The sequence below is a fragment of the Helobdella robusta genome, assembly GCF_000326865.2.
Source record: "Helobdella robusta unplaced genomic scaffold HELROscaffold_6, whole genome shotgun sequence".
Classification (NCBI taxonomy): Eukaryota; Metazoa; Annelida; class Clitellata; order Rhynchobdellida; family Glossiphoniidae; genus Helobdella; species Helobdella robusta.
Window position 1 is genome coordinate 4,871,837 of NW_008705330.1, and position 21,845 is coordinate 4,893,681.

The 21,845-nt window shown below is 29.5% G+C and overlaps 2 protein-coding genes across 2 annotated transcripts in view; one reads left to right on the forward strand and one right to left on the reverse strand.

Annotated features, from left to right (window-relative positions):
* HELRODRAFT_164475 (hypothetical protein) overlaps positions 1 to 5,553 on the reverse strand; it is a gene marked incomplete at both ends in the record, with an annotated part of 15,680 nt that extends 10,127 nt beyond the window's left edge. The window contains 5 exons of the mRNA XM_009029408.1: positions 1,442 to 1,510; positions 2,183 to 2,264; positions 2,809 to 2,891; positions 4,455 to 4,566; positions 5,435 to 5,553. Of these exons, the coding sequence (XP_009027656.1) occupies positions 1,442 to 1,510; positions 2,183 to 2,264; positions 2,809 to 2,891; positions 4,455 to 4,566; positions 5,435 to 5,553 (465 nt within the window). The remainder of the gene's footprint in view (positions 1 to 1,441; positions 1,511 to 2,182; positions 2,265 to 2,808; positions 2,892 to 4,454; positions 4,567 to 5,434) is intronic.
* An 11,425-nt stretch (positions 5,554 to 16,978) lies between these two features.
* On the forward strand, positions 16,979 to 19,795 carry HELRODRAFT_164476 (hypothetical protein; the record flags this gene model as incomplete). Its single annotated transcript, XM_009029409.1, has 5 exons — positions 16,979 to 17,252; positions 17,459 to 17,682; positions 19,139 to 19,321; positions 19,389 to 19,510; positions 19,654 to 19,795. The coding sequence occupies 5 exons, from the start codon at positions 16,979 to 16,981 to the stop codon at positions 19,793 to 19,795; spliced, it is 945 nt and encodes a 314-aa protein (XP_009027657.1).
* Positions 19,796 to 21,845: the final 2,050 nt, after the last annotated feature.

Below are 21,845 nucleotides of genomic sequence, written 5' to 3' on the forward strand. Positions count from 1 at the left end.
TAGACAAGAAAACTTCCTGAATTTTTTTTTCAAATAGAAACAGTTGCATTGGTACAATTCCATGTGTGTCAATAATAATACATTGTGTTTATCCCTGATAGAGAAAAACTCAACACAATAAGCTCAAGAAACTTCTTTTAATAAAAAATAATGTCCTCATCTGATAAATTCATTCATATATTGATTCAAATTTAAAACTATGATGTTTTCTATACAGTTTTCTCGGCCTTTGTAATGCAGCTCTGTCAAACGCAGAACTACTCGTCATTCCATACTTACAATTAAACTTTCGTGCTACAAAGGCTGCACTATCCACACCACACCACAACACATGAGTTTTAAGCAGACAGTTTCTTTAACCATGCCATCGCGTAACATGGCGCTTCTACGAACACGACGAACAATGTATTGTTAGTAATAAACATAAGACAAACTTTAAGTAAGGCGAGAAATATTTTTTAAACGTTTGTTCCTGAAAGGAAAATAAAAGCATCGACATGAACTAAAAATAATTAGCATCAGATGATAAACATTCAATGCCCATGAGCTTAGAAATTTATCTATCATGTTCTTTCAACAAACAGTTTCATGAAAATCTATTATTATTATTACTTTCATAATTATTATTATTATTTTCATAATTATAACTGTTATCGTTAATATTATTACTATTATTCTTTATTAATCAGCTGATGACAACGTGTCAGAATACTTAATAGAAAAGTTTGAAGTTGATTAACTCAACATGAGGTCTTTTCCTCCTTGTATCATAACCATCATCAATCAAAATAAATAAATATAATCCTAAATATAAACAAAAATATATTATACTTTTAAAATTACATAACATCAATAATAAATAATTAAAAAATAGTTCCAATAAGAACGAAATAACATAATAAACAACAATAACACTAATAACAAACACAAAATTAAACTGTACCAAAGCAAATTGCATAACAAAACCAACAACTCAACAAATAATAAAAACAGCAATAGTAATACAAATAATAGTAATAACAATAACAACGAAACACATCAGTTATTTTCACAGTAAAGCATAACATGAGCAGGCATTTCATTAGAGGCATGCATTGTTATGCAAGTACTGCACCAATAAAGGTTTTCCCTGGATTTTTGTAACAGTAAAGCCCTACACGTCTACAGAATAAAAGCAAGCGAGCTCGTACACACATACATCCACAGTGCACACATCTCTTGATGTATATCAAGAGTGAACTCTAAAAAAAACGCATACATTAACAAAATTGACAAATGCTAACGCTACCATATGCATAAGCAATAAATATAAACACACATAATTCATATACATTTGTACATTTACATACTATGCTTGTTATTTACATAGACAGAGTCTATCTGGTTGATAGGAAATACGTACAAACATGAAGAACATCAACTACCAGCAACAGTTACTAACCGATAGAAATATTCCACAGAACTCCGCCTCTCTCGAGAAAAATGAGTAGACCTCTGTTTCGAATGTGTCCTGCAGGTATGCATGTTAGTTGTGTGCATATATGTGTGTGTGTGTCTGTTTGTTCGTGTGTGTTGTGTGTATCTGTGTTTGTTCGTGTGCGTGTGTGGCTATATGTTAGTCTGCGTGTGTGCTGAATGTTGGTTTGCATGTGTGCGTTTTTATGTGTTAGTATCAGTGGATTTAATTACTCCAACTGTTAGTGCAAGTGTACATGAGCCCACTATATCCATTTAATTTTATACTTGTTTGACATCCATATGAAGGTATGCTTATGCAGTTATTTATTTGTTTTTGTTTGCAAATATGAGTTTGTGAATACGTGTGTCTGTGTGTATGTTTGCTTATCAACATCAATGTATGTAAATGCTTTTGTTCGTCGGCCCGTACAGACATTCATAAATTTTTTTCATGATTTACACTGTTTCTTAACTGATTTGGAGTGAATGATGAGGCAGTTAACTTTTTAAACAGGTGCATGTATAACAAATGCATCTCAATCAAAGACACATCTGTAAAAAAAACAACATAAATTTCCACATGTACGCACACGCACACATACATGCCCACACATGCACATACACACATGATGTACATGCACATGAACACACATATACATGCACATATGTCCGTGCACACACACACGCACACAGGTACAAAAAGCAGCAGCAGCAACATGCCAACCCTGCATTGTTCCATCTTCATCTCAGCCTGCTCCACTTCCTCCCTCAAGGCGTCCACCTTCGATGGGATCTGCTGGTTGTTCCTGTGTACACGTGTGTGAGTGTGTTTGGTGTGTGTGTGTGTATGTGTGTGCGTGTGTTTGGTGTTTGTGTTGGGTTGTGAGTGAATGTGTGTTTGCATAAACATGTATAAGTAAGGAATATTAGTGGCCACACTCGTTTGAAAGCAACAATGAACGTATGTGGCTTGCATGCAAATATGTGTGTATCTGAGTAAAAACATGTATGTATGTATATGTATATGTAAGTATAACTAAAATGAAACTAAGACACAACAAAATTATGTAACATACTGCAACATACTGTAGTATGTAGAACAAGTGCATGATTGCCAATATTTTACGCTTAGAACAAAGCATTTGAACAAGTCAAGAAATAGTTAGAAGACTGGCAAACAAAACAAAAAATTAAATATATCAACAAGGATGAAAACGACGTGATGATGGTCTGATGATGAATGCGATGAAGATGATGATGTAATGAAGAGATGACGATGACAATGGTATAATAGTTAGTGACGGTAAGGTGATAATTAATTGGATGCTGATGACAAAAAAGAAGAAAAACTTCAATTTGGTCTTGGCAGTGTCCAGATCTAGAATGCAACTGGTCAGTTGGTTCTTCACTTTTATCAGGGCCGGCAGGTCTTTCTGTTGATGATGTGATGATGATGACGTAATGGTGAAACTACGATGATGACGCGGCTGTGATGAAATAATGATGACACAATGATTATGCAATATTAATGGGATGACGATGATGATGTGATGATATGAATGAAGATGTGATAAAGACTTGATGATGATATATGATAAAATGATCTGATGATTAAAATGATGACCTCAGCGATAATATTAACAAATACAGAAATATAAATATTAATATTATTTTTTTAAAAAAGCTAAATAAAATCACTAAAACATTATCAAAAATTAAGAGTAAATGATAAACTAATTAATTGTAACGATAATGTTAACTTGATAATGTTCTGCACATGATTGCATTGTATGACAGGCATTCCAAATACAATTTGTGATAATTGATATGTTTGGAGATGATTGACAATGATTATAATGATGATTAACATGTGTTTTTTTGAGCACTCTAAGAATGATATAGGGAATTTATAATAATAATAATAACAATGATGAAGATGATGATTAGCTTTAAACCAGCACACACAAAGATATAGTACACAACTAACTATTATATCTGATCATATAGAATGCAGACAGCAAAAATTTTATAGATTTTCAGGAAAAAAAGACATTAACAAAAAACACAACAGAAAAATATTAAATGCCTCAAAAATAATCCTACATACGCAATTAATATATTTAAACACACAGAACTGCAAAGTGAAATACGGTGTGTAGTGAAGACAGATTAATGTCTGAAACATTTTTTGGAAAGGCAATCATTGACGCTACACAGTGTCAATATATAAAAAGTGATTAGGTTAAACTGAATTGAATTCAATTCAAATGCCTAATATGGTTCCAATGCCAATCAATTATTTTCCTGATATAATTTTATAGAATGGTATGGTGGGAAAAAATGAAATAATGACAGAATGACAAGCAAACAGAAAGAAGCAGGCAAACAAGTAAATATAAAAAGTAAAAACAACAACACTGAGATCAATAGTGCAAGATATTGATCACTGTTGGAGGAATGAGCTGAAGTAGCAACAGAGGAAAAATAGCATATAAGTTGTATAAAATATTGAAGAACAATTGAAGCAAACATACAATAATACAAATATCTTGATGATAATACACTTATTATTATTATTATTATTATTGATATCATCAATATTGATCGGTGGTTTAGCAGTACCACCATTTATCTTGTATTTATAAGGTAAAAAAAGTTGTTGATAATCACACAATGCTGGGACAGTTAAGCAAATTTATCTAGAAACCACCAGATGCACAAACTTTTTGAATTAATTATATACCAAATACGGTGGAATTCAAAGTCTAAAATGTTCGCAAGAGAAATAAAGCCAAAGACATTAACTAAAATATGATACAATATATTTCTAATAAAAAAGACTATTAATTGAAAATTGAAAATAAAAAAAAACTACAAAAAAAAGCATTAAACATTAAAAAACGAATTTGTATAAAAGAAATGCAAATATATGAATATGTACACTATATATCAGAGTACACCCACAAGAGACCAACAACAAGGTGAAAAATACTAACATCAACTATGGCCTGGACATTTTGGATGACTCTATTATCTATGCCATCACTCATCTCAATGTACTGTTCCGCCAGTCTCTTCTCCACGTTAGCACATGCACCCAACATCTTACTGGTATAAGGTATCATTATTTCTATCATTAATATTCCTATCTTATAATACCGTTTATAGAGTTCACTCTATATATCACTATACATATCACTCTATAGTTCACTCTATATATCACTCTATATATAACTATATATCGTTTATAGAGTATCAGATATACACTAGGTTAAACAAAAAAATGAAATTTGAAAAACGTTTCAGTTTTAAGTTAACTAAAACTTGAGTCTTAACATGACAAACTGATGCTAGTATATGATTTATGCTGCCAAAACTAACCAAGCCTTCTTAGTTACATTTAAATATAAATTAAGTATTCATAAATTAATTCCCATTTAATTCATATTTTCATTAGGCCAACAACTTAGAAATAATTTGTTCTACAGTACTTTCTACATTTCAGGAAAAAAAAACAAGTGGACCAGCAAATATCATCCACAAATAATACTATCCAGCTGAGAGACATAAAGATTGGTAGCAAGGATATTACTACAAATACTATTAATTTTTAATTATAAGAAAACTATGGCACTTATATTAAAAAAATTTTAACAGCAATTAAACATTTTATAACAGCAACACGTAATCACAAAAATAACATCAATCTTGTTAACAAGAAGAGCAAAGTTGTTAATTAACATTGTCAGAATAGTGAAAAAATTAATAGAAGTACAACTTTTTCTCAAAAAACAAGATTAGCATTGATATAATAATGGTTAAATAGATAAGAAAATAGTTGGGAAAGTCTCTCAGAGTCCCTCATTAAGTTAACGCAAGCTAATTTTCATCTGTAAAATTAAAAGCTTGAATATGATGCATAAACAACAAACAACTAAAGACAAATGAACAAACAACGAAAAACAAACAAACAAACCTGAAAACATCAAGAACATTCTGTTGGTCTACATCATCTAGTGTCTTGCTGGAGTCTTGTAAAGAAATGGAAAATCCAAATTCTGGCACTTTTTTCTGTGAATGATGAACATTGAGCATTTTCAAAGTTTTAAAATTCTTAAAGAAAACATAAAATGATAAAGTTGATTGTTATATTATATAGCATATTGGTACATATATATTCGTTTAAAAGTGTAAAACAAAATCATTATTTAAAGTTTTAAACAAACATCAAAGCTATAATATAATCATTTTTGACATTGTTATCACCATCAAATTTCATTCAACCACACACCTTCATCATCAATATTATCAATTTACATGCACACACAGACGAACATACAAACGAAGTAATGTATAACAAATTAAAAACGAATTCACAACTTTGAAAACAAAAATTGAACAAGTGAATGGCCTGCCAAGTTTTAAAAGTTGAAACTAATAGTTTTGTCTGATGTCGCCATTCCGCACTTCAGAAGCAGAGATAAAAAAAGATAATGGATAAAAAATTTATTAGATTGCAGATGGAAAGGAAATGTTTTTGTCCATAAAAAATGATCTCCCTATCTATTCCCCCCTCTCTCTCCCTCTCTATCTCCCTTCTCTCTTTCTCTCAATCTCCTTACCCAGCACTTTCTATACTCTTAGCCTATTATACTTTCTCATCATTCTCCTCCTCTCTCAATGCCTCATCAAATTATATTCATGGCCAGTGATTCAATGCATCAATCAAATTATTTTTTATTCTATTATCATGAACACGATCTAACAAAACATAACAAATGGTGCATATATAAATGGAAACCCAGCATCAGCCAGGAACCGATCTACACTAGCAGAATATATGTATTCATTAATATTGCACAAATAATTGGAAAAGTTGCCATTGTGAAATACGATCTCTATGAATGTGTGTAACAGCATGAAACCAATATTTTAAATGTACACGCTCATTTTTGAAAATACATTAAGTGTTTCTTCCTTAGGCTGCATTTCTGCTATGTAAAACCTGGTTTATGTAAAAGTGATATTGATGCAAAATAGTTAATAATGATAAAGTTAGTAGTTTTAATTTATTTTAATTCTATTGTAGGCACCCATCTTTAGCTACAGCAAACAACTTGGCCTATTAACAACTAATCAATTCATGTATAAAACCTAACTAAAACTGCTGTAACGTAATGAAATTAAACCATAAAGAAATATATTTCAAAATTTCTGGGCAAGAAATTAAATTAAAAAATGATTTAGACATTAAATTAAACTGTTTAAGAGGTATGAAAAAAATCTCAAATAATAATTCATTCAGGCTGAAGTGATTTTTGAAGTAAATAACATTACAAAGTTAAGTATGTTACCTTACCATATAGCCAGAGTACGGCAGCAAACTTACAGCACTGCGTTTTTACGCAGTTGGGAAAAAACTCAAGCTATTGAGAGACTGAAAAAAATTTATAATCTATTTTATAACAATATGAAACATAATAGCAGCTACAATGATAACACTAGCAAAGACGACAGTAGTAACGGGGTTTGTTTAAAAGTGGTTGTTCAATGTAGCTATATAAACAACAACAATAATAAAGCTAGCTATCATAAATATAATAACAATATTATTTATAACGACAACAACAATAATAATAATAACGATGATGATGATGATGATGATGGTGGTGATGATGATGGTGATGATGATGATGGTGATGATGATGATGATGGTGATGATGATGATGGTGATGATGATGATTATCACAACAAAAATATAACAAGAAAAAAATAAGAATAATAAAAATAAATATCAAAGTTTGACATTGCATAAAATAAAAGAGGATCAGGTTAAACATTAACATACTTGATATCTTGAGAAGAGCTAAACTTTGATTTTTTTATAAATAAAATTCACCCAGGCTTTACAACATGAAGATGTTGAAAGCCGTGCTCTGCCTACATATTGAAGTGACTTATATGAAGTTATTAATTACATTATGTTCTTAAAAACAATGAAAATAATAACAACAATAATATAAAAAAAATAGATAATAATAACAATAATTAATGAAATTAAGAATTAAAGCTAAAATTAATACAACGATATACAGCAAAATAAAGCAAAAAATTCTTTGCAGGTTTATCTCTGATTAAATTTCCAATTCAATAATCACGGCAAACAAATCTTTTCTTCAGTACAGAGAACAATTTAATATTTTCAATTTTTTACTTAAAACATGAAAAATGTCACTTCATAAGACTATAATGTAAATGCGAAAATCCTAATAGGATGAGCAGCTATTTTTTTATGAACAATATAGCATTAGTATCTCGCTGCACTGTGATTTGTTGGTACAAAGATGAGTTATGTTTGTTCATACTCAGCTTAATTTTTTTATGCATCTTGAAAAATAGTCAGCTTTTTTTGTACTGTTTGAACGGGATAGAGATATTTTTATTGTATGAATTCATCATTGTTTAAAATATTCGTTCGTATTAATTCATCATTGTACATAATGCTGTAAAATATCAACATAATTCTTCTCTCAAACAAATCCTTTAAAAAATATATTTTAAACATAATACTGCTGCAGTTTATTATTACCATCAGTATTAGTAGAAATAGTAATAGCAATAGCAATGAAACTAGTTTGAGTAAAAATAGTACCAGTAGTTGTAACAATAGTAGTAGTAGTAGCGGCTGTGGTTGAGGCAGTAGTAGTAGAAGTAGTAGTTGTAGTAGTAGAAGTATTAGTTGTAGTATCGTCATTATTATCAACCTTATCCTTACTAAAAATTTTATTATTATCAATTGCAACACAAATCAACAATATAAAAAAATCTGTAAACGCCAGCAGTAAAGTAGATAGATAGAACGTGAAAAATAAAAGAAGGAAAAACATTAAACAACGAAGGAACGCATATGCATTGCATATATATACATGTATCACAAATGTATAACAAATAAACATGCCAACTGACACAATATAAACAAATGCACTTCAAAAATATGTACAAACGTACATCATCATTTCATTTTATCATCATCACCATCTCATTTTATCATCATCTTATTTAAATCTTTCCTCATCATCATCACCCCAATCATCAATATTATCACCATTATCATCATCATCAACAATTTACGTCATCCTCATCATCTACACAAACAAAAGAAGAGCAATATGCTTTTTATTCTACTCACAAGCAACAGATTCTACCTTTCAAATGCTTTGTTGTCCTGTCTGTCTATTTAAAAAAAAAATAAGGAGTTTCTTCAAATTTGCAAGCCCTGCTTTTACGGGTGTGGGTTCATTTGGAAGTAGTACTCAACATACCTCAAACAATCTAATCATTTATAATATTCAGCAATTATTACTATTTATTATATAATATTTATGACATTTTCATGCTTATTAATTGCTGTTCAGTCTCTAACCTTAACTCTAAAGTGCCATATTTTCTAATCAATGCTTTTTATTTCACGATTACAATATGATATATAAACCAAGCTGAACATTGTCAATAAAACAATATTTCCAATTGATAGTATCATACATTTCATGTCTAGAGAACTAGAAAACTACTGCAACATTCCACGTAAAACATTCTGCTATCACTGTGAATGATGCTTTGAGGATAAAATTACCATTCATTAAGTTCTACTTTTTCAAAATTTTCAACTGATACAATGCCTCTATGTGAAAAAATAACAGTATATAAATATAACATAAAACCATTAGAAACAGAAGCATGCACCTCTATGTAGCAACCAAAGCTTTTAACACAGTTTGCACAAGCTAAACAGAATTTCATGATATGAAAAATGGTGGAATAATGTGCTAAACAAGTGTAATTATGGCTATAGATTACTTTTCTCTACATTCTGTTTTTAATCTACAACAGAATGAAAACACATGTTCCATTTTCAGTTTTCAGACAATGATTAAATGGTATTAATAACTTTACTTTCACATTTTAATTTCACTCAAATGAGTAATAATAATTGCAATTTGGGAAGCACTGAGAAACATTACATTAAACCAAACAGTGACTCTCATTCAAACACTAAAATTACAAAGAATCTCAACAGTTTGTGCTTCAGTTGATCTGAAGAAATGTTTGGTGCTACTTACCTATCCTTACACTTCTGGTCCTAATAAAAAAAAATGATACCAATGAGGAATTTTATAGAGCCATTTTAACTTTAACAACTTCAAACTTCAATTAATATTCAGATCCAAGACTTTTATGTTTTAATGTTCAACCAATGAAAGTTAGCATGCATTATTTCCACAGTATTACTTTATTATTATTACTATTGCCTTTTTTGTGGAAAATAATATTAAATTCAAGTCATACGAACATTCTTTTTCAAAAAACCTTCACAAAATGTCTCAAGTAGTCTTGCAGGGAAGTGACCTTCCATAAAGCAGACGCAGTAATAATAATAAAAAAAATATCATTAACATTCAGTATTTGATAACAACAACGTTAAATAACAAGAAACTACAATGAAAAATAATAACATTCTAAGAATGAACAACAGTGAGATAATTCATAATTACATGAATATATAATATAAAACTACAACTGGTTGAAGGTATCCAAAGAATGCCAAGATAAGGAATATTATATGTAATTGAATATTTGAAAAATGTCTGTGTGATTGAATAAATCACTACATCATGAGTTGGAGTTGTGTGGATGGCAAGCTGCTGAGACTTCAGAATCATTATAGATGGCTCTATAAAATTCCTCATTGGTATCATTTTTTTTTATTAGGACCAGAAGTGTAGACCATAAGACCATAACCTATAACTAAAGAATAAAATAAATTCTTAATAAACTATAATTTTTGAACCATCAATAAAAGATTATAAGCATGACACATCATCAAAAAATGTAATGAGTATATGATATATGATATGATAGGATACGATATGATACGATATGATATATGATATGATATATGATATATGATATGATATATGATATGATATATGATATGATATATAATATGATATAATATATGATATGAATAGGATGTGATATATGATATAATACTGAAAACTGCATGAATATGATGTGATATTATGATATAATACTGAAGACTGCATACATTGTTAATTCCTGAGTTGGATACTTGAAAATTAATTTATTGACAAGCCATATATTCTAAGAAATTTTATTGATACTGCACATGTGTAAGTGTTTGTGAAAAAGAAAGAGAGGAGAGAGAGAGAGAGAGAGAGAGAGAGAGAGAGAGAGCAAAAAAAGATAACATAATGAAATTTGAAGCAGTACAAAGCTTAACTAAAACACTAGAGACATTTAATTATTATTTAAAATTAGGAAATTAAATTATTCAAGATTTAGTACATCAATGTGTTAGTTAACAGAATAATATTTGAAAAAAAAAATAAAAATATAACCAGGAAATTAGAAAATTAAAAGTGGAAAGTAATTACCTAAAATGGAAATTCAACAATGTTGTTTAGAAAGTTAAGAATCATAAATTAATAGTAATAAGCAAATTAATTGTGACTACAACTATAGAGTTTGTTACATAATAAAAATAACAATAAAAACAACAGAAAGGTAATAACAAGAATAGCATTTATGCAAATCACATTCAGCATAACCTAGCAACATGATTCAATATGATAAACGCTTTTAAGTCTCATGCATAATGAACTGCAGGCAATTGAATCACTCAATAATAGTATGGCATAATAATATCAAGCTTATTATTATATTTATTATTACGATTTTATTATTTCTATTATTATTATTAATATTATTGCTGTTGGCAATTTTAATAGTGTCGTTTTTATTGTTGTTGATGTGTGGAAGAAATGCTTCGAAATAATGAACCTGTGGATTATGTATACACTAAGAAATTAACATGCAATCATTGAGAATATTTCTTAATTAAGATGACAACGACGATGATGACAAGATGATCATTATGATGACAATGACGACGATGACGACGACAAAATGATGATTATGATGATTATGATGACGACGACGATCATGACCAGAGCTATTAATAGAGTCTGTGATATTAGTGAAAATTTTATTGCTCAGTAAAAAATATTTGATAGGCAAACAAACAAATGCAGTTGAATTGAAAGCTGTTTTCATTAAGTCATACTGGTGCTTGAGACATTAAATATATAAACAATTGCACCAAAATTACTATGAGGAATGCCAAGAACAAAGTTAATGATTAATCTACCAGAATCCCTTCAGATAAAAACATTAAAAAAATAACCAATCTCTTCTCTTGTTTTTATTAAGTCATATGGATGTTTGAGACATTAAATATATATACAATTGCACCAAAATTACAAAACTTGAGAAATGCCAAGAACAAAATTGATGATTAATCTACTAGAATCCCTTCAGATAAAAACATTAAAAAACTTAACCAATCTCTTCTCTTATTTTCATTAAGTCATATGGATGTTTGATATGTTAAATATATACACAATTGCACCAAAATTACAAAACTTGAGGAATGCCAAGAACGAAATTGATGATTAATCTACAAGAATCCCTTAAAAAAATTAACCAATCTTTTCTTTTGTTTTTATTAAGTCATATGGGTGCCAAAAAATAAAACAGATGTATAATCTATCAGAAGTTCCAGAGAACAGACACATAAGAACTAACCAATCTCTTCTCATGGTCTCCAGCTGTCGGTGGGGCCAGACATGTCTGCAGAGCTTTGCTGCTCACACGTAGCACTGACTTCAACTCCTCAGAGAGTTTCTCAAGGAGTATGATGTTCTCTGTCAGGACTTCTGATTTTTCTGACCTATTATGATGAATGGAATTCACGAATAAGCTACTTTAAGTTTAAGGAAAACAAGTGTTATAAAATTTCAAAAAATGCAAATATTAGATTGATTTTTTTTTAAATTTTCAATATAAAATTCTATGTAAAAATTTTCAAACTTTAAACAACTGTGTGTGTGTGTGTGTGTAGTTTATAAACTTATTCATTACTTAAAATTTAAATACTTTTTGGGGAAAAAATTGACATTTTTTATGTAGTTAGAAAAATTAAAAAGTTGTTTTACACAAACAATAATAAGATAATTCTGATGAACTCATGTGTGTATTGTATGTTTTGTTGTATAAAGTTTTATTTTGCTAACCAATAATTAAACAATAAATTCCATTATTTTGATTGTTTGAAAATCTTCTTGTGCATTTTAATGCTATTTTCCTAATTAAACTTTTTTAATTTTTAATAATTTAAATTTATTTAGTAAAATTGGATAAACATAGAAAAGTAATAGATGGATATTTTGAATCATTTTATTTTATATTATAAAAATTTTACATTACAAAAAATAAATAATAAACTGTTAATTTAAAGAATAAAAAATAACAATATAAAATAATTTTATTAATAATTAATTACCTGCCAAGACCCTGGTTGGCTAGTTGCTTCATTCGAGATAGATTTTTCTTCCATTCTTTCTTATACATTTTGTAATTTTACTAATTATTCAAATTCAAATAAACCTAAATTTTGCAGTGACTTTAATTTACTTATTTTATTTTATTTCTTTATACTTAATGAATTTTACAAACTTTAATAAAGTTTAATTATCCAGCACTAATTTACTAGAAGTTAAAATCAAATTTCAATTCAAATTAAGAATTTTTAATTTTTAAATGTTGTTTTTTTTTTGTTATCTTATAGTCTTCGGAAAGTTAACCGCTATATTTTACAATTAAATTATTATTTTAAATTAAATTAAATTATTATTACAATAAAATTATTATATAATATATCACTTCTACCTTCTAAAATAAAAAAATATTTTATGTTTACTTTGCTTCATTTAATTTATTTTTTTTATTTCAAAACTCAAAAATAAAATTTGTAAGTAGTTTTTATTTAATTTAATTTTCATTTGATTAATTAATTATTAAATTTGATTTAATTTTAAATATTAAAAAAGCTATTCTATCCATAGAGTTCAACTATGTACCATGAAGTGTTGTAAAGTAATGTTTAATTAAATTAAGGTATTACCATCACTTATCAGTTAGTATCAAACAATATATCATATCTGTATATCACTTATGACGGTATCTAGTGACAGTATCAATAGAGTTAGTGTTAGTTAGAGTGTCAGGTATCAGCTGTATCAAAATCAAAAATCAAATCAAACAGAACAATAATGCAATCTTATACTTAGGTAAAGTAACTCGACGAACTTGGACTTTAATTACAATTAAAAAACAAAAAAAAAGGTTTAAAAAAGCACAAAATTGAAAAAGTTAAGCGAATAATGTTAAAATAAAACGACGATGATTCGCTAACGTTAAAAGAGTAAAATATATTAAACTATCGAGCCAGTTGCGAATGTAACACTTATTCATGGACGTAAGTACAGTTGGACAAATATTTTTAAAAGTTAAGGAAAACCAAATATATAGAATAATGAAAACGATCCACCATATACTTTTACCAACACTGGCCCTCGAACGCACTCTCGCACACTTTAGTTTCCATAAACAATTATTCATCAAACTCATCAAATTTTACAATTTTTACATTTTTGTAGTATATTGATAAATATATTTTATACATTTTAATTATTTTTTAATTGATTTATTTCAATCAACACAATAGCTAGTAAAGCATGGAAAAGCATGTTGTAAAGCGCTATTTTCGCAATGTTCAACAGCGCTCCTCAGTGAATTTTGCAAACAGATGAGTCTTGAGATCTGCTCTGAACTTCGCAAGTGATGGAGAAGTAGTCAGAGATGGAGGCAGAGAGTTCCAGAAAAAAGGGCCAGAAAAAGCAAAGGCAAATTTACAATAAGAATGTTTAACATGAGTTAAGAAGAATTGAGAACAAGAAGACAACTGTAAATCAAGGCGTTTTGTTTCAATTAATATATGTAATAAGTACTTAGGATATAATTTAGATTGAGACCTGTACATTAATACGCAGATTTAAAAATTATTCCATATTTTATATGCAACCGGTACAAGAAGACATTGAAATATATGAAAAAAGAAATGTTCACGAGCAACGACGAGCAGCAGAGCTAAAAGCTTTAGAATAAAGTGTAGAATCGGGAAGTCCATATAAAAAATCGAGTTACAAAAATCAATCTTAGATAAAGCTAAAGAAGTAACAAGAAATAGAAGAGTAGGATCGTCAAGAAAAGGCAAAAGTTTTTTCTAGCAACACTATTAGTTTGAGAAGAAAAAGACATGCTAAAATGAAAAATAATGCCTAGACTACGAAACTTGTGAAAAACATCAAAAGTTTTAGAATCAGGTAAGACAATAGAAGGAATAGTAATATAGTGTTTAGATTTATTGAAAAAAATTAATTCAAATTTAGAAGGATAAAATTTAAGGCGCATAGAGTCAGACAAAGCGATAAATTGAAAAAAAAGACAGAGATACATAAAAATTATGAAGAGCACTATATTGAGATTAGATGGAGAAAAAGAAGTATAAATATATCCATCAGCCTAATTTACCAGTGAAAGAAAGAAAAATTATTAATAATACGACATAGTTCAGAAGTATAGAGTATAAATAGAAGAGGGCCAATGGATAAAACCCTTGGGTACCCCAAAAGTAAGAGTAGAAAAGTTAGAAATAGAATTAATAAGAACAACAGAAGAAAAACGACTACAGTGATAAGAAAAAAACCAAGATAGATAAAAATAAATAATATTAAAGCAGCCTCAAGAGAATAGTATTACCAACACTATCAAAAGCAGAAAAAAAGTCAAGAGCAAGAAGAAGAGTAAGATTACCATTGTCATTAAAGAGAAGAATATTATTATGTATTTTGAGTAAAGAAGTTTCAGTACTGTGAGCAGGTTTGAAACCAGAATGAGATGCAGGTAGCAAGGAGTTAGAGAAACCAATGTGAACACTAAAGTGTTTTAGACTGAAATTAATCTATCGGAGATCTGGAGTTTTTCAGTAAAAATTAAAATATAGCATTTAAACTTTAAGTTGACCTAGTCTTTTTATAATCAACCACAAATCATCAGCTGTCCGTTAGCATGTCCCCGGTGGGAAATATTTGGAAATGATTATTGATGAAATTTACGATGCTTTTATTGTGTTAGCTGAATGGATGAAAGAATTATTTGGCAGCAACTCAAATTTCATGATTTGTCTTAATCGCAATTTTTTACTATCATTTCCATCACAATCGTTTACTGTCATTTTCATCACAATCATTTTCATCACAAACATTATCAGTTTATTTTATTGCTTTTGTAATTATTCCACAAATCAATTTGTACAGCAAATCATATTCATAAATGTTTATTGAATTACATTTATATACAAATAAAAATACTCTAAAACTTTCACAAATAACTAAAACTGCGTTTGGCGATTAGTTAAGCCGCGTCAACATAGCCATTATAGAAAAGAGCCGTTAGATACTTGAAATTCAGAATTAAGCGCGTCTCGATTTGTTGCAATAGATTAGATTCTGTCGTGTCGCGTGAATTGAAAAAAATGTTATTCATTGTCTAATTCATTCGAATAAAATTTTAAAAATATTTAACAATTTTATAAAATGTTTGTTAATTTATCTTTAATTTAGGGTCTCGAATCGTCGAATCGAAAACAAATTATTTTTATGATAAACGGAAATCTGTTACGGAAAACCGAAGCGGAAAAAATAACGGTTCGAGGCCCGCATTTTATTGTTTTCTCAACAATTATTCATTGATAATGAATAGTATAATTGTAATAAACGTATATTTATTATAAATTATTTTTTAATATGTAATTATAATAAATTTTAGACGTACGTGCATAAATAAATCATTTCACTGACGATCCCTACATGAAGAATATATGCTTTTTCATTATGATTACTATGGTAATGTGAATGATAATTTTTTAGAGTAATAGTGGATAAATAATATATTATGAAAAACTAAATTTTCAAATCAAATAATCATAATTCTTCTGGAGACCTCAAAAATAATTTATCTTCAAAATTTATTAAAACGACTTTTTAATTTTTAAATTTGTAAATTAACTTGAATCCCTGCATAAAAGAACATTTCTGAAAATTTGATGATTAGGTGAATGAGCAGAAAATTTAACACATTTTTAGTAATGGGTTTTGATGAATTTTATAAATAAAAAAAACTATTTTATAACTTTTAATTTTTATTTTTAATTTTATATCTAATAAAATTATGCATAAGAAAACCTTTTTTTCTGTTTAAATTCAATAAATTTTTTAAATAGGAGCAACTGCTAAATCTTTTGAAACAATTTTATATATGTATTGAATATGTTGTATACATACATTAATTATATAGATATATATATATACATACATATATATAAATTATTATGTGTACACGCACATACTATTTCTTATATCACAGTTCATTGTAAATTAGTTCATTGATTGAACTTTATTGAAGTTGATTGAGTAGATTTGTTGTATTCATAAAGCAGTTTAATACTATTTTTACTTTGTAATTGTTTTTTTTTAGAAAGATGTCTATAATGACGTTTATTTCAACGAAATATGCACCCACGTTCAAGAAAGCTCTGGTCCTGGCTCTTATAATGATTTTTCTATGGCATTTTCTTGTCCTTAAAAATGATTTACATCAAAACATTACATTAAATGGAGTACATATTTATAAAAGAAATTTTACCAACGAAATAAAATTTAACTGTGTGAAGACCAAAACAGAACCTAATTTTACAATTTGTGTGCACGATCCCAATGTTGATGTGTTTATATCAGGTTCTATCATAAACCAAGGTTCCTGGGAAACGTTTGAATCTTTGTTATTCATCAGAGTGAATATATTTTTTAAAATTCTTTTTATTAGAGTTTTACAAGCCCAACATTCAATTTTAGTTTTGACGAATAAGTTCATCACAATTGTATTTTCTGATGATGTAATGTCATAAATAATTAAAAACAGATTTTTCAAGCTAACCCAAACGCGACTTTTGTCGACATAGGTGCAAATATTGGGTACTATACGTTGTTAGCTGCGAAAATGGGATTTCTTGTGGTAGCTGTTGAACCAATGACGGCAATGGTAGAAAGATTGTATGCGTCGTTGGAAATTGAAAATCTGCTGGATCGAGTTGTGATTATTCAGAATGTGTTATCTAACATTAGGTCAACTGTCTATATGTCGACAACACCCAACAATCAAGGTGATTCCAGAGTTTACTTCAATGTGAGTTTTCACATTATTTTGTACAATACGTTATACATTTAATTTTTGTTACTAATTGGTTTTTAACTTTAATTTGCTAAAATGGAATGGTAAAATTGTTTGTTAGTCAATAATTTTTCAGTAAAAATGGTAAAAATACTTACTACATTGGAAACAACAGATTTCGGTGTCGTGATTGATCAATTTGCGACCGTTAAATCATGAAAAATAAATCTATTGTTGGCTGTGTAAATTATCTCTGGCAGTGGCTGAGTGATTCATATAATAAAATTTGTATAACGTTGCTTCTCCAATTTTATACTTTGCCCCCAGGCGTAAAATGCCCTCGATACGGATCTGCATTCATAAAAATAAAATTAAGTTAAATTTTGTACAAAATTTTGCTGGACGACGTTTCGACAATTAATTTGTCGTAATAGTATAATAGTAAATGCGAATGTCTTCACGTTTGCAACAAAAGCATAGATATTGCTATAACCGACCCCCTGAACTTGTAGGGTAGTTATTGCTCTCTACGTGAATGCTTTCACGGAATAAAATCAATCGTCAATAATTAAGCTTCTCTTGTCAGACTTATATTGAGTTCTTCTAGCCCTGGCATTCATTACAGCAGTGAGTTTTCAGCTATCAAAATCTTCCTTCTGACACCAGTGTCGTAATCTCCTGAAGATCCCACTTCTGACACCAGTGTTGTAACCTCCTCGACCTCGTAACTACCAACACCGATGTTATAGCTTCAATACTCGCTATATTTCTAACGCCGTGTTGTAGCTTCCAACAATAATCAAGAGTTCGTTTATCCGTAGGTTCAAGATTTCCGATATATGAACACAACTACTTCAAACGCAAACTAAGTTGAACGTTTATTTAATACCAGCTGTAATAGAACCAATAAATTAATCCAAATAACTACGTAAATAACATCTACGACTTCGCATCAAATCTCACTTCTACGTCAACAACTGTGTTCCGTCTTCTTCGTTTTCTCCTCTCCCCCCCCCCACTCTCTAGAATCTCGCTTCTGCATTGTTAATATACCGATCTGCTTGTAAATGTGTCATATCGCAGTGTCACGTCCATAAATGAATTTTCAACCATTTTAATTACTTTACACCTTCCAATTAATCTACAAGCGGTTCATTCCTCCATGCATGTTTAACAATTTCTAACTATTAGTTTCCTTTATCTCCATCTCACGTCTGTAACAATATGATAATAATAAAACTAGTGCAGTCGTAAGTAATAGAGAAGTGTGGGATTGTAAAGAAAAGACAAAAGTGGACGGTGTAGTATGGATGAACATAGTAGATAGTGATAGATAGTGATATGAATATTTGGATGTTGAATGTTTTGGGTTGAAAATAAAACCGGTTATAAATTTATTAATGATTACATACATAATACGTTTACTATAAACCTTTAAAATATTTTTCAATTGATTTTTTTGCATTTACAGCTCTCAACAAACATGATGCAATCTACTCAAGCGGCTAAAAGCGTGTACCTAGATGATATTTCACATATTGTTATTAACATGTCATTGTCAAAAAATAATTTGGACGTCATTATGAAAATGGACGTGCAAGGATTTGAACACAGAGCTTTCGCTTTTGCTGATAAGTTTTTCGATCAGAATAATGTACGATTTTTTTATCATTTACACATTTTTCAAATTATGCACCCATTGATTTTTTTTCAAATATTAGGTTAAAATTATTTTTATGGAATGGTACGTTATGGCCGTCAAACACCCAAACTATAACAAGGAAATTCTTGAAAAGTTTATGCTACTTCCTGACGACTATATTTTAGTTGAAAAACTTGTCAAGTAAACTTTTGTTGTTTGCTAGTCATCATCAACTTTAACTTTAATTAAGTTATGAAATTTTTGCCTACACATTTTTTTACTTTTAAAACAAATTTAATTTGTCGAATATGAAAACGTGTTTCGATAAATTTTCATGCTTCCAGATTTATCTCTGATAGAGGCTTCAAAGCGTATAGTGCAGAGCAGAACACAATAGGTAATCTGTTGAACCAATCAGAATGGCAAACATGGACCTACAATGTTTTATGGTGTCATCATTCTGTTGACCTTTCAAAATTTCTGTAAAAAAATATTTGTTTTAAAGTATCATTGTTCACTAAAATTCAAATGTAATAAAAATATAATCCATAAAAAATGTTTATTTTTTTTAATTATTTGATTTAACCCATTAGTGCCCAAATCATAACCACGCTACCAAAAAGTATCAAATTTTTCAGTTAGGTAGCTATACCTAATATGAGACCCTAGCACAAGTATTTTTTTGGATTTTATTATTTGTAACAAAATGGCGGCGTGTTCCCAAATGGGAACAATGGGCACATCAACTACCATGTTCCCATTTGGGAACATCTTTTTTTTAACATAGAAATAAATATAGCAGACTTTTAATTATATGGAAAAAATGTAAAACGCAAAGAAAAATGATTTTTTTTAATCAAATGAATTTGTGAAAAAATATAGTTTAGTCAAATTTTATTAGTCATTTATTAAAACTGTTAAATTTATTGTTTTTCGTGATAATCTTTTTCACAGTGAAGATGCAATGGAACATTGCACTTGTTACATTGAAGACGTGCATTTTTTTTGCATTGTCGACATCTGGATTGCTTCCCAGATGGAACCAAATGATGACCCGTCATATCGAATCTTACATCAGGAATAGGTTGGCTATAAGGTCCTGTCATCATCTGTGCTGGTTCTTGCAGTTGCATGATTGTACGCACAATATATCTCCTGAAATCTAGATGATCAAAAGTTCCTCCCACTTCAACATGAAGTCGCCAGGCTGCTACGACAGCCATGTTTATTCCATTTATGAACAATGGCCACCACCATTTCTTGGACCTCAACATTGGTCGATAGGAAGCCATAAATCTGTCAAGCAAATCGACTCCTCCCATGTGTGTGTTGTACCTTTTAATGAGTGCTGGTTGAGGTACATCTACAGAGGCTTTCTTGGTGCTGCTCCATCTCCGAGCTTTGCCAAGTGGAAGAATTTTATCATAATTTGATGCAACTATGACACATTGATTATCATTCCACTTGACCGCGATTACGTTTTTGTCACAACATGCATCATAAAATCCTCTGTCTTTCTTTCTCATTGTTTTTGAATCCATCAATGGACACTTTGTCAAACGATTTTCTCTTACTGTCCCTGTTGCTTTTATATTTTTTTCTTTCAGTGAGCTGAGCAAAGAGTAGTTGGTGAAAAATTGTCAAAGAAAACTTCATGATCAGCAGGATTTTCAAGGCAATCTAACAGTGACATGACTACACGATGACCTAGTCCATGACTTTCATCATTTGTTGTCTGTGGTTCTTTGCCACAGTACACCTGTACATTGAATGGATATCCACTGGATGATGCTAATACCCAAAGTTTATACCCAAAACGAATGGGTTTTCCTCGTAGAAACATTTTTGCTGAGTGATGTCCAAAATAGGGTACCATTTCTTCATCAATAGTAAGAAATTTATTGAAAACACCAAATTGTTGGAAACGAGTATTCAATGCAGAAATGAAAGAACGAACTTTAAATAATTTGTCTCCTTGAACAATCTTGTCATTATCTGCCAAATGAATATATCTTTTAATTTCTAGAAATCGTGATCGAGACATCTGTTCTGCCACAAATGTAATTCTTATATCTTCATCCCTATTCCAGTACATTCTTTCCCGAGGCAATGTATGATATCCAGTCAGTAAAAGTATTCCAACAAATTTGTCCAAATCTAGGTGATTAAATTCAAATTTATTATTGTTTTTTTGTCCAGCATATTTGACTGTCTCATTCACTATCATATCCCTCAACTCATTGTCATAATAAAGTTTGAAAAGATGATATGGTGATTTGGAACATAATTCTGGATATTTTGATCTTATTTTTTCTGGTGTTCCTGTTGATGATTTTCCAGTGAAATTTATTTTTTTGGTCCATTTTGGTTCTGGCTTCTTACATTTTTTATCTTTTTTTTGTAATCCAACATCATTACGTGCGTCTGCTTGTTCTAAAAGAACACCAACTCTTCCAGGAACTTCATTTGGCATGTTTGATGGCAGCAAATCGTCATCATCTATCATCTCTTCATCTGAAATGCTGTCTACCTTCGT